Raw genomic sequence first — 12,119 nt, 5'->3', positions numbered from 1 at the left:
AAATGTGGTCGCTCTGTCGAGTGTGCGGTTCCAGATTTGTCACGTTTATCTCGAGTAAAAGAATATTTATCTTGAGTAAAAAATGGGAACGATTGCTAGAATTAGTGAAGAAGGCAGCAGATTCTGTGGCAATTGTTGTTGTACTGGCAGCATCACGTTGTCTCTCTTCCTGAAGAACTAATGCATAAGCTTTAGTCACAGAAGGCAAAGGCTCCATCAGTAAAATCTGTCAATCCCAGTAAGAATTTGAAAAGCTTCTCTTATTGTTGCTGATCAGACCATGTCTTCATTGCACCACATATGCATGTGGGTAATGGAACATAGGATGAAAGTTCATCCCAGTAACTCTTGAGCTTGGTAAAGTATGCTGCAACTAACATTTGTCCTTGCGAAAGTGAAGCAATTGAATCACAGATTTGGAAAAGGCGTGGTCCATTACCTTGAGATCGAGTATTGGTCTGGCAGATTGGTCCAAACTTCATGGGCAGTGGCAGCATAGATCACACTATCGGCAATGTCGCGTGTCACCGAATTGAGTAACCAAGAAAGAACCATGTGGTTACAACACTACCAAGATGATAAATCTATAGAGGTAGAAGCAGGCCGGTGCTTTGATTGTTCCATCAATGAACCCAAGTTTGTTCTTTGCGCTAAGAGTTATCCGTCATGGCATAACTCCAAGTAGGGTAGTTATCGGCGCCATTAACAAGTTCATAAATTAGTATTTCTTCTGGATTGTCAGAATGGTGCAAATAGTATACAGTATACGGATTAGTCGATACCATGACAAATTTCTGAAGATGAATGTCAGTTATCTTTTATTCATAGAGATCAAAGGGATTTATAGCTTACACATTGTTATAATAAAGGAAGGTTCTCTTACTGTAGATCCTTGAAGGTAAGGGCAATGGGAGGTTGTAACAAGTTACTCTTCATCTAGTTGGGGGTGCCCAACACAAAATATGTTTTTTAGGCAATGGCAAATTTGTAATAATAATTTTTTTTTTTTTTTTTTTTTTTGGAGTCTGCCAAACAAAAAATGGATGGTGCCCATAGCGAGTACCTATTTAAATGAGGTATGAGATTCTCAAGTTTGAGAATATGAAATGTCAAATTGTATTAAGTGATGAATAAAAAGATATAGGTTTCTCTCATACGCAAATCAAATTACATTGTCAGTAGATTGCGTAATAAGTTAATGAAGATAATCAATTTATTGATATCACGTGTTAATAATTTATTTCTTTCAAATATTAATGCTCAATGCTCATTTGTTTTTCTCTAATGACCCATCAATTTTACATGCCTAAACTTACAATTTTGCATGGAATCAATTGAAAGTAATTCTTAAAAGTGATTAAATTAAATGAATCAAAGAACTTTTGCTTTATAATATATGTAATTAACTCCCATTTAGATTAGTGAAAAAAATAATAATTAACTCCCAATTTTAGGATTACCATCACAAAGAAAGAGAAACGTGAAGTCTTCAGTGGGTTTATTGAGTAGGTGGGTGCATGATGTTTTAAAGAGTGGGTTTAGTTATAAAATGGGTGCAGTTCATAATAAGGTGGGTGCCAGTATCACCACCCTTTTTTAATTACCTAATTAAACCATTATTTATTGATTTGCTAAATTAATAGAAAATTTAACTATCATTATTTATTGATTTAATAAATTAATGAAAAGTTTTAATTACCAATTAAACCATTATTTATTGATCTGCTTAATTAATAGAAATTTTTAACTATTATTATTTTTTGATTTAATAAATAAAAGTCTTAATGACTATTAATTGATTTGCTAAATTAATGGGAAGTGTTTTTTTTTTTGAAGAAGCTAGAGGTTAGGCCGACCTCGACCTATATTAATGTAAATCATGTTCTCAAGTACAGTTTCCCATGTGCATCCTCCTTTACAATATCTGATAGTGCATAGTCTATAGGAGGCAGGAAATACAAAAGAGAATCCTCATGTTCCTTGCTCAGCTTAGAGAAGTAGTCGGCGACTCGATTTGCTTCCCTGAACACATGCTTGAAGCCTACCCATTCAAACTGTTGTTTCAAACAATCGATAGCAGCCACTAAGTTAAGGCAGTACCAAGGCGGCTCCTCTGTACTAGTTATAGCTCCTACTGCACCCGTAGAGTCAGAGCATACACTAATTTGTCTCGCTCCTATTTGAAGTGCTCCCTTCATTCCAGCCTCAACTGCTAACAACTCTTGGGTGATTACCAATCTTTTAGTCGAACTCCCTGTAAAAGCAAGCTTAACGGCACCAAACTCATCTATGATAGCTCCGCCAAATCCATTAGAATATTCTGATACAGACCCATCAGTGTTGACTATTAATTCACCTGGCTGTGGCTTAGACCATTTGCACCAGATTGGAGCGCGTGAAGTGAATTGAGCTTGAATTCCAATCCTGCCAAGTAGAACTTTGGAAGCCACTGTTTTAGGCATTTCTGTCAGCATAGTTTGAAGATATGTCTTTATCTCCTTCTTGATTTTCGCACATACTTGGGCCTCAAAGTGTCTTTTCTATTGGAACCTCCTCAAATTCCTCTCAATCCATATGGCGTATATAGTGGCAGAGGTTACTGCTCTAGTAATTTCAGATTCGATAGAGGCATTTCGACATATCCTTAGGAGGCTATACCACTCGGCAGTTGATGCTTTCACCTGAGTGTTCAATCCCAGCCATCCTTTCACCCTCGACCAAACATCTTTTGTATATGGGCAATCAAAGAAGAGGTGTTTGGAATGCTCCCTAGAAGCATTGCAGAAACAACATAGCGAGTGCTGAATAATATTCCTCTTAACCAGTCGATCTTGAGTGGGTTAGCAATTTGCAAACAGCTGCCAACCAGTAAAATAGTGTTTTGGTATAACCAACTTACCCCAAACCACTCGATACCATTTAACTCTTGGTCTGAGCTGCTTTAGCTCCATGTACGCTGATTTGACCGTGAATCTGCCTACAGTAGTCGGTGTCCAGATGACTTGGTCCTGCTGAAGCATATGGTTGATTTCAGTGCCTTCTATCTTCTTTTTTAGAGCACTATCTGGCAGACTAGAGACAAGGTGGTTCCATCTACCGTCAAAAATGAGTTCACTGACCAAGGCAGTGTGAGGGACCTGTAGCAGTTGTATTGCTTCAGTCCATTTTATAAGAGTGTCATGGCACCAAGGGTAATGCCATATATATGTTTGCTCGCCTCTCGCTATCTGGTGCCGAACAAGCTTCTGCGTAGCTTTGTGATTCTTTAAGATAGTCTTCCAAACCCAAGAACAATTAGCTTGGATTTCCATCATCCAGAAGTGTTGCTTCCTGACATGATGTTCAACTGTCCATTTGACCGATAAAGAGTCCTCGTAGCTGGCAATCTTGAACACAAGGCCACAGTAGGCAGCCTTATTCCACATGATGGGGTCCACAATTCCTAATCCTCCCTGTTCTTTATCCATTCTAATGAGAGAGTGGCTAACATGGTGTATCTTCGGTGTCATGTCTGGTCCTGCCCATAGGAATTGATTACAAATCTTAGCAATATCCCTCAAAGTTTTTTTTGGGTAAGATAAACGTTCGAGCCCAGTAAACATGAAGAGAGGATAAAACTGATTGAATCAATTGTAGCCTCCCGCATGAGTGAGAGATTTATTCTTCCAATTATATATCTTCTTGGTAACCATTTCTGTTAGAGGCAGACATTCTTTAATCCCCATTCTTGCTGCAGTGAGTGGCAATCCTAAATACGTTACAGGAGGCTGTACCAGCTGCACTTCCATAATATCCGCCAATTCCTGAGCTTCATGATTACTCATACTTCTAGCAAGGAGGGTAGTCTTTTGTCTACTTAGCTTTAGACCAGTGCACTCAGAGAAATCATCAATAGTCTTTTTCACTGCTCTTACTGTCGTATCATCCCCTTTACAGAACACCAAGACATCATCGGCAAAACACAGATGTGTAATGTCTAGTTTCTTACATTTAGAGTGGTAAGAAATTTCTTTTGCCATAACACTACTATTTAACATTCCACCAAGTACCTCCATAACAAGGACAAATAAGTAGGGTGATATAGGGTCCCCTTGTCTGAGCCCCCTACATCCAGCAAAGTAGCCCTGCGGTGTACCATTAACTATAATAGAATAGTATGGTGTGGAATATCACATCTTTGTCCACTCAATGAATTTCTCATGGAATCTAAATCTTGTCATTACTTTCTTAATAGTCTGCCAACTGACTGTGTCATATGCTTTGGTAATATCAATCTTGATGGAGCATCTTTAAAACATATGTGCTCGATTATAGCTTCTGATAAGCTCATGAGCCAGCAAGAGTTTGTCTTGGATCGATCTGTCAGGGATGAACGCAGATTGTTGCATGGAAATGATGTCAGGCATATACGGCTTCATTTGATTAGTGAGTAGTTTTGATACACACTTATAGATGACATTGCAGTAGGCAATAGGCCTGAACTCTTCTACTCTTGAGGGAGTTGCACATTTAGGGATGAGGTAGATGTGGGTAGAGTTGACTCCTCTATTAATAGCCTTTAATGCAAACACAGATGTAACAACTTTAACAAACTCCTCCTTCACATGCTGCCAATTCTTTTTGAAGAAAAATGCATTGAAGCCATCAGGCCCTGGGGCCTTGTTATCTTCCATTTTAAACAAAGCTAGCTGTATTTCTGCCTCAGTAAAATCTTGCACCATTAGCTCTGCCTCATATGTAGTAAGCACCCCTTAGGAAGTGGAGACCCTCAAAGATTGCAGAATCACATAGAACAGGAGCTGGCTGTCCCAACAAGCCTTTGTAGTAGTCAACAAATGCTTCTGATACTCCCACATGACCTTCCCTTCTAACACTAGTGGGATCTTGAACTGCCTATATAAGATTCCTGCCTTTTCTCTCTTTAAGCATCTTGTGGAAAAATTCAGTGCATTTATCCCCGTACTTCATCCAATCACATTTGGTTTTATGTCGGAAATCCTCCCCTTCCATAATAATAAGCTGACAAAGAGTGGTCCTGGCTTCCTTCTCTTGTATGCATAAAAGACTATCCATGGGATTGCTTTGTTGAGCTTTCTGGATGCTCTTGAGCTCTTTCCTTGCTGCTTATGTATGCTTAGTTAAATCTGAGCAGTATAATTTTGCCCATCCTTTAAACTTACTCTTCAGCTTCTTCAAGTTTTGGGTTAGGATGTACATGGGACACCCAAACACTACTTCATTCCAACATGCCAGAAACGTGGCCAAAAAGTCAGGATGTAGAATCTAAAAATTACTGAATCTGAAAGGGAGACTTGCAGAGACATTATTCAAGATAGTAATGATAATAGGTGAGTGGTCAGAAGTGCCAGGTGGCAAGAATTCAGCAAATGAGAAGGAAAAAGAAGAGCTCCAAGAGCTATTGACCAAACACCTATCAATTTTAGACCACTTACTGGCAAAGTTGGTCCAAGTGTAGAAACCCCCGGTAGCTTTGATGTCATACAGTTCAGATTGGACAAGACAGTCAGAAAAGGGGCCTGTCTCCCGAGCATGCACCGCCTCTCCTCCAATACGTTCAAAGGAGTACAAAACATTGTTAAAATCCCCATCAACACACCACTCACCCTGAACTCCAGAATGAATAGAGCAAATATCACTCCATAACCTCAGTCTGTCAGCACTCGAGTTGCTTGCATAAACCATAGTTAAGAAGAACGATTTCATAGTAGGTAGCAGCTCAATCTTACAGTGAATAAGCTGATCCGTTTCCATAATTTTCAACAAGGAGATAATGCCCGGATCCCATGATAGCCATACTCGACCACTAGGACTACTGATGTAATTGTTAACAAAAGCCCATGAAGGGCAACAAATGTTGCTGATGGACTGAAACTTCTCAATCTTAACTTTAGTTTCCAACATACCAAAGAGGCACAATTTATTCACATTTCTAAAACTATTAATGTATCTAGCTTTATTAGTGTCATTAAGTCCCCGCACATTCCATATAGCAAGCTTCGACATTACTAATGTTTGTGTTTTCCTTTCCTACTCGAGCCCTTGTTCTTTCCCTTTCCGTTTTTAATGGAGCTGTCCTTAGCCTGTGACCTTGTTATAACTTGCAAAGGAAGGATAGCCGGTGTGGCTGCATGCTGTGGCTGCTCGTCATTAAAGAGTTCCTTTTCTGGTTTGGAAAGGTCGTCTTCAATGATTCCATCTTCTAGCACTGCTACTTCATAAACTACTTGTTCATCCTGAAATTGAGATTCTTCAACAGGTGGAGAGACTTCACCATGAATGATCAACTCAGTACTCTGTACAATATCTTCTACAGAGTTTTGGAGGATGGCAAATCTACCTCCACTAACATCCAGTGCAGCAGCCTCTGGATTGATGAACCTCATAGTATTGCTAGACTCAGGGATGGATTCAACTATTTCATCTGCTGCGATTCCCTGCATGCTGGTGTTAGCTCTAGTTAAAGGGATTAGCACGCCCAAATTTGGCCCCTCAGTTACTTCGCTCAGGGTATTTTCAGTGTGAGTAAAGCCCACATAAGGAACTAAAGCCCTACTATCATTACAACCTGTCAAGCTCACATCCTCAGTAGTAGTAGCCACCACACTACTCTCTCCCTCTGCTCCATTTTCATTTTTCTTACGCCGATCCCTAATGATATCACCTTCATGAGGACACTCTTGGTCAGTAGTGTCTTCATTTGTTTGTGCATGGCCATTCTGCTGTGTGTTTCATCTTCTCCAAACTCTAGCGTTTCTTCCATTACACTTGTCATCTGTGTGCCCAAATCAGTTACATTTTGTACAAGATACTGGCTTCCATGGGTATTCAAGTGGGATAACAACCTCTCGATTTCCAACTTTCACTGTAATGACCTCCTTGTAATCATGATTCACTGGGAACTCAATGCAAAACCGAGCAAATGATAGTCTTTTTCATTGTGCAATTGCAACATCCATAAACATAGGTGTTCCTCCTACTAGACTCGCTAGATATGACAACCCATTAAATGTCCACATCTCCTTAGGAACATCCATCAACTTGACCCAGACCAGTGCTGAAGCCACCTTATTTCTGTAATTATCCACTTCCACAATCCAAGGTTTAACAACAAACACTTTCCCAGCTATAAACACAGGACCTTCTTCCAGTACCATTTGTCGATCTTCGATGCTAGTGAAACTCATATAGAACAACTCCTTGTCAATGGTAATCTCAAATGAACCCTTTAACTTCCATTTCTTTTCCAGAAACTCCTTAACCATCATGAACGGCAGTCTTGAGTCCGGAAAATACCCCACCAAATATTCATCCCACTGTTGAATACCTTGTTCGATCAGCTCTTGGGGGAATTGCGCTACACTATTAACAGTGACAGGAGTGAAAGATTTAAACGCTACAGTCGCGTCTTGAGCATCGTTTCTATTGAATAGTACACTCCAAGAATTTGGACGATTTCCAGCTTATCTATGTAGATTTGACGAACGAGGGGGGTTGCTAGATAAGGCCATGATGAAGTAGGATGAACTGAGTCACGAAGCTTTTAAATTCCTTCTCTGAACTTGCACTGTTAGCAATGAAGGATTTTACCAGATAAGGAACGAAGCTGGAGGCTGGTTCGGATAAGCGAGGGAAAACTCTATATTTTAACTAAAACAGGAAAGGAGAGGTGTATCGGATCACATTAGCAACTTAAGTTATGTTGCTACCAATCGCCCTAAGAAAGGACCCCATTTTAGTTAGCCACACTACTTGGTATCTCTATTAGCCACACTAGTGTAGAAGTTAATTGTACGGTTTGATTGGCGTAGTGTTAATTACCATCATGGCCACACTGGCATAGTAATCTCTATTAGCCACATTGGCGTAGTGCTAATTACCATCAAACTCCAACACAGTAATCGAGGCGTTATATGCAATCCTAACCACCACTCAGCCCACCTTTGGATGGAATCCAAGCCGTGGATCATAAAACTTCCCTCCCTTGTTGTATTGATACATTCACCAAAATTTAACAAAGATTTTTTAATTTTTATTTCTATTACACTCATCGAAAGTTCACTCCTCACATTTTTATATTTTCAAAATACATGCACGTGGCATTTTACTAGTAATATAGTATAATCTACACTATATGATACCCAGGTCTTCCGGAATACCCTTCCCAATATCGAGTAGGCAATTTAAGATCTCCTTATTTACTTAATTTAGAAACACCACCCTTACTAAATTTAGAATAAGCCCCACTTTTATTAACAAAGTCTTTTTTTTTATTAAAAATTTAGAAACACCTCTCTAATGTCACTTAAATTAAATAATTACCCCCATTTCCCACATTGAAATTAAAACAAGTCCTATTTTATTATTGATAATTTAAAATAACCTCCCTAATATCACTTAAATAACATAATTATCTCCCATTTTATTTTTTTAAAATAAATAGATAAGTCTCCTATATAATTACAATTACCATTTAAAATTAGAATCTAAAGAAACCATGCTAACTATCGATCTCGAGGGACGTGTTTCAAGACTAGCTTAAAAAAACCGATGCGTAGCGGGGCTTCTGGAATACCCTTCCCAATATCGAGTAGGCAATTTAAGATATCCTTATTTACTTAATTTAGAAACACCTCCCTCACTAAATTTAGAATAAGCCCCACTTTTATTAACAAAGTCTTTTTTTATTAAAAATTTAGAAACACCTCTCTAATGTCACTTAAATTAAATAATTACCCCATTTCCCACATTGAAATTAAAACAAGTCCTATTTTATTATTGATAATTTAAAATAACCTCTCTAATATCACTTAAATAATATAATTATCTCCCATTTTATTTTTAAAAAATAAATAGATGAGTATCTCCTATATAATTATAATTACCGCATTTACAATTAGAATCTAAAAAAACCATGCTAACTATCGATCTCGAGGGACAGGTTTCAAGACTTAAAAAAACCGATGCGTAACACGGTTTGCATACTTGTAGTCAAGTGAGCGGAGCGAACGTTCTGGGCAGAAAGGGGGTATATGGACAAAAATGTGTTTGGTTGGTTTCTATCTGTCTGTCCTCATCTCATCTCTTCTCTTCATCCCTCTCCCTCTTCGCCCCTCTCTCTTTCCCTTTCCCTCTCCACACACTCTCAATCTCCACTCCTCCCTCTCCCTCTCCCTCTCCACAGTGGCGGAGCGAGGGGGGCCCCAGGGTAGGCCCTGACTCATCCTTAACTTTCGGCAAACAAAAAAAAGTTTTACTCTTCGCAGAAACTAAAAAGCCATATCCGAATAAAGACTCAACTACTTAACAGTGTAAAGTACTAAAGTACTTGTGTTAACAGTGTTCGCCTCGAAGTCTTGAACTAAAAACCCATAACCGATAAAAGACAAAAAATAAAAGCATGGCACACACTGACACACGCACCGAAACCAAACAAACAATGAAACCCCCCAATATCTTACTATAGTTTGACTCTTTGCCTCTTTATCAAAAAGTTAAGCAAAACCCACGACCCCACATACCCCACTTTTCCACAATTTCACCTTTCTCTCTATTATTCTAATTAGCTATCCATAATTTCTAAAGTTTTCTAGGTAAGCCTAATATTATTAAATTTCTTGTCTTATTTTTTATCTTTTCATTTTAAGTTGATTCCTAAACCATGTTTTTTAATTTTTTTTTTGTATTCTTTTTGTGAATTCATTAAACCACATATTTTTATTTAATTTTATTTTGTGAATATCATAATAACATTGGTAGTTTATTTTAATTAGTGCAATTTCAATTCAGTTGATTAATTGTTTATTTTAATTATTTAAATAGATATGTAAAAGTATTTGATCAAAGGAAAGTCGTTGCACACTTAACCTACTCAACCACGCACCTAATAACACAAATAATGTTGCCAGTGTTGAAGTAGGATCCTCCTCAAAGCGAAGTCACCAAGAATCTGAGGATGGTGGTGTTGAACAACCCACATCAAAGCGGGTTCAATGTGAAAATCCTGAAAAACCTGACTTGTCTAGTCTTCAGGGAGACCCTGCACTGAGGAAAAAGATTTTAGATTATCATCCTAATGATCAAGACTCGGTGAGAAGAGCATATTTGCTTAGGGGTCCTTGCCAGCCTAATCATGCTTTTCCTCTAAGAACAAGAGGTAAGAGAATCTGGCACTTTCAGAAAGAGTGGTATGAGGAGTTTAGTTGGTTGGAATATAGTATTCATGAGGATACCGCGTTTTGTCTATATTGTTATCTCTTTAAACCTAATAAGGGGGCATAAGGAGGTGGGGATGTTTTGTCTCACAGGGGGTTTACTAATTGGGAAAGAAAAACCAAATTAAAAGAGCACGTTGGAGGACCAAATAATGCTTATAATATTGCTTATAGGGCAGCACAGACTTTGTTAAATCATGAGCAGCATATCGAGACATTTCTTCACAGACAATCTGACCAAGCTCGAAGGGATTATCGAATACACCTAACTGCAATAACTGATTGTAGTAGGTTTCTTTTGAGATAAGGTTTAGCTTTTCGTGGTCATGATGAATCAGATGAGTCAATCAATAAAGGTAATTTTCTTGAACTTATACAGTTTATGAAAGATCATAATGAAGTCATTAAGAAAGTTCTTGATAATGCTTCTAAAAATCGAAAATTGACATCGCCTGATATCCAAAAAGATATTGTGAATTCGACTATTGTGGAAACTACAAATGCTATTCTAAAAGATTATGGAAATTCATTGTTTGCTATTTTGGTTGATGAAGCACGTCATATATCAATTAAGGAGTAAATGGCAACTGTTTTGCGTTATGTCGATAAGAAAGGTTGCGTGATTGAGAGATTTTTTGGAGTTGTTCATGTTAAGGAAACTAGTGCATTAACACTTAAAAAGGCAGTCGATGAGTTGTTCTCTAAGCATAGGTTGAGCATATCTAGACTGTGTGGACAAGGGTATGATGGGGCCAACAATATGCAAGTTAAGGTGATTTGAATGGCCTAAAAACACTTGTAATGAAGGAGAATAAGTCCGCATTTTATGTTCATTGTTTTTTCCATCAACTTCAGTTAGCCCTTGTAACAGTTGCAAAGAACTATGAGTCAATCGCTAACCTTTTTAGTATTCTCTCTAATGTGGTAAATAATGTTGGAGCATCATGTAAGCGACGGGATATGTTGCACGATGCAGTGAAGGCTAAAGTTGTTGCAGCATTACAAAGCGGAGAATTTTCAAGTGGCAAAGGGTTGAATCAAGAGACTAGTCTTAAACGATCTGGTGACACTCGATGGGGCTCACACTATTATACACTTCTTGGCACGATAACCACTTATGGTTCAGTAGTTGATGTGCTTGATAATGTAGCGGAAAATAGTTCAAACTCGGAACAAATAGGTGAGGCTTACGGATTATTAGATTCAGTGCAGTCTTTTGAATTTATCTTCAATTTGCATTTGATGAAAGCGATACTAGGAATTAGCAATGATTTGTCAAAGGCTTTGCAACGTGAAGACCAAGACATTATCAATGTCATGGATCTTGTTAAAATAACAAAGGTACGCTTACAGATGATGAGAGATGATGGGTGGGATAGTCTCCTGACTGAAGTTTCTTCACTATGTGCCAGACGTGATAGTAAATGGAATTAGCGGCCTAGCAAAAAAAATAGTTGAGACGAAGAAAGACATTGTGTACCCACTTGTTTATTTGTTAATTAAGTTGGCGCTGATTTTACCTGTTGCTACTGCCATTGTGGAGAGACATTTTCTGCTATGAATATCATAAAGAATCGTCTGCACAATCGGATGGTTGAATGATTGTTTAATAACATACATTAACATACATTGGAAAAGAAGTTTTTGATAGCATTGATACCGAGTTGATCTTACAACGCTTCCAGAAGATGAAGAAGGATGACGAAAAAGAAGGCCACCGAGGACAACTATGAACAAGTACTTGTTTAGATTTGATTTTTTTTTTCTAATACATTAATATATATATATATATATATATATATATATATATATATATATATATATATATATATATATATATATTATATATTTTTTTTGTATGCTTGGTTTTGTTTTGGTCGCTCACCC

General features: G+C 37.9%; 5 protein-coding genes across 5 annotated transcripts; 1 reads left to right on the top strand and 4 right to left on the bottom strand.

The window, feature by feature from the left end:
* Positions 1–1,877: 1,877 nt before the first annotated feature.
* Positions 1,878–2,462, bottom strand: LOC147481918 (uncharacterized). Its single transcript, XM_086579124.1, has one exon. The coding sequence runs from the start codon at positions 2,460–2,462 to the stop codon at positions 1,878–1,880; it is 585 nt and encodes a 194-aa protein (XP_086435250.1).
* Positions 2,463–2,540: 78 nt separating this feature from the next.
* Positions 2,541–3,467, bottom strand: LOC147481917 (uncharacterized). Its single transcript, XM_086579123.1, has 2 exons — positions 2,917–3,467; positions 2,541–2,769 (listed from the first exon to the last, which is right to left on the bottom strand). The coding sequence occupies exons 1-2, from the start codon at positions 3,465–3,467 to the stop codon at positions 2,541–2,543; spliced, it is 780 nt and encodes a 259-aa protein (XP_086435249.1).
* Positions 3,468–3,626: 159 nt separating this feature from the next.
* LOC147481916 (uncharacterized) lies at positions 3,627–4,019 on the bottom strand. Its single transcript, XM_086579122.1, has one exon. It carries the CDS (start codon positions 4,017–4,019, stop codon positions 3,627–3,629), a length of 393 nt encoding a protein of 130 aa, XP_086435248.1.
* Positions 4,020–5,283: 1,264 nt separating this feature from the next.
* On the bottom strand, positions 5,284–6,024 carry LOC147481915 (uncharacterized). Its single transcript, XM_086579121.1, has one exon. The coding sequence runs from the start codon at positions 6,022–6,024 to the stop codon at positions 5,284–5,286; it is 741 nt and encodes a 246-aa protein (XP_086435247.1).
* Positions 6,025–10,812: 4,788 nt separating this feature from the next.
* Positions 10,813–11,666, top strand: LOC147481914 (uncharacterized). Its single transcript, XM_086579120.1, has 2 exons — positions 10,813–11,004; positions 11,088–11,666. Exons 1-2 carry the CDS (start codon positions 10,813–10,815, stop codon positions 11,664–11,666), a joined length of 771 nt encoding a protein of 256 aa, XP_086435246.1.
* Positions 11,667–12,119: the final 453 nt, after the last annotated feature.

Source organism: Coptis chinensis, chromosome 8 (assembly GCF_015680905.1).
Source record: "Coptis chinensis isolate HL-2020 chromosome 8, ASM1568090v1, whole genome shotgun sequence".
NCBI lineage: Eukaryota > Viridiplantae > Streptophyta > Magnoliopsida > Ranunculales > Ranunculaceae > Coptis > Coptis chinensis.
Note: the sequence above shows the minus strand (reverse complement) of the source record. Positions and strands in the feature narration are given on the sequence as shown.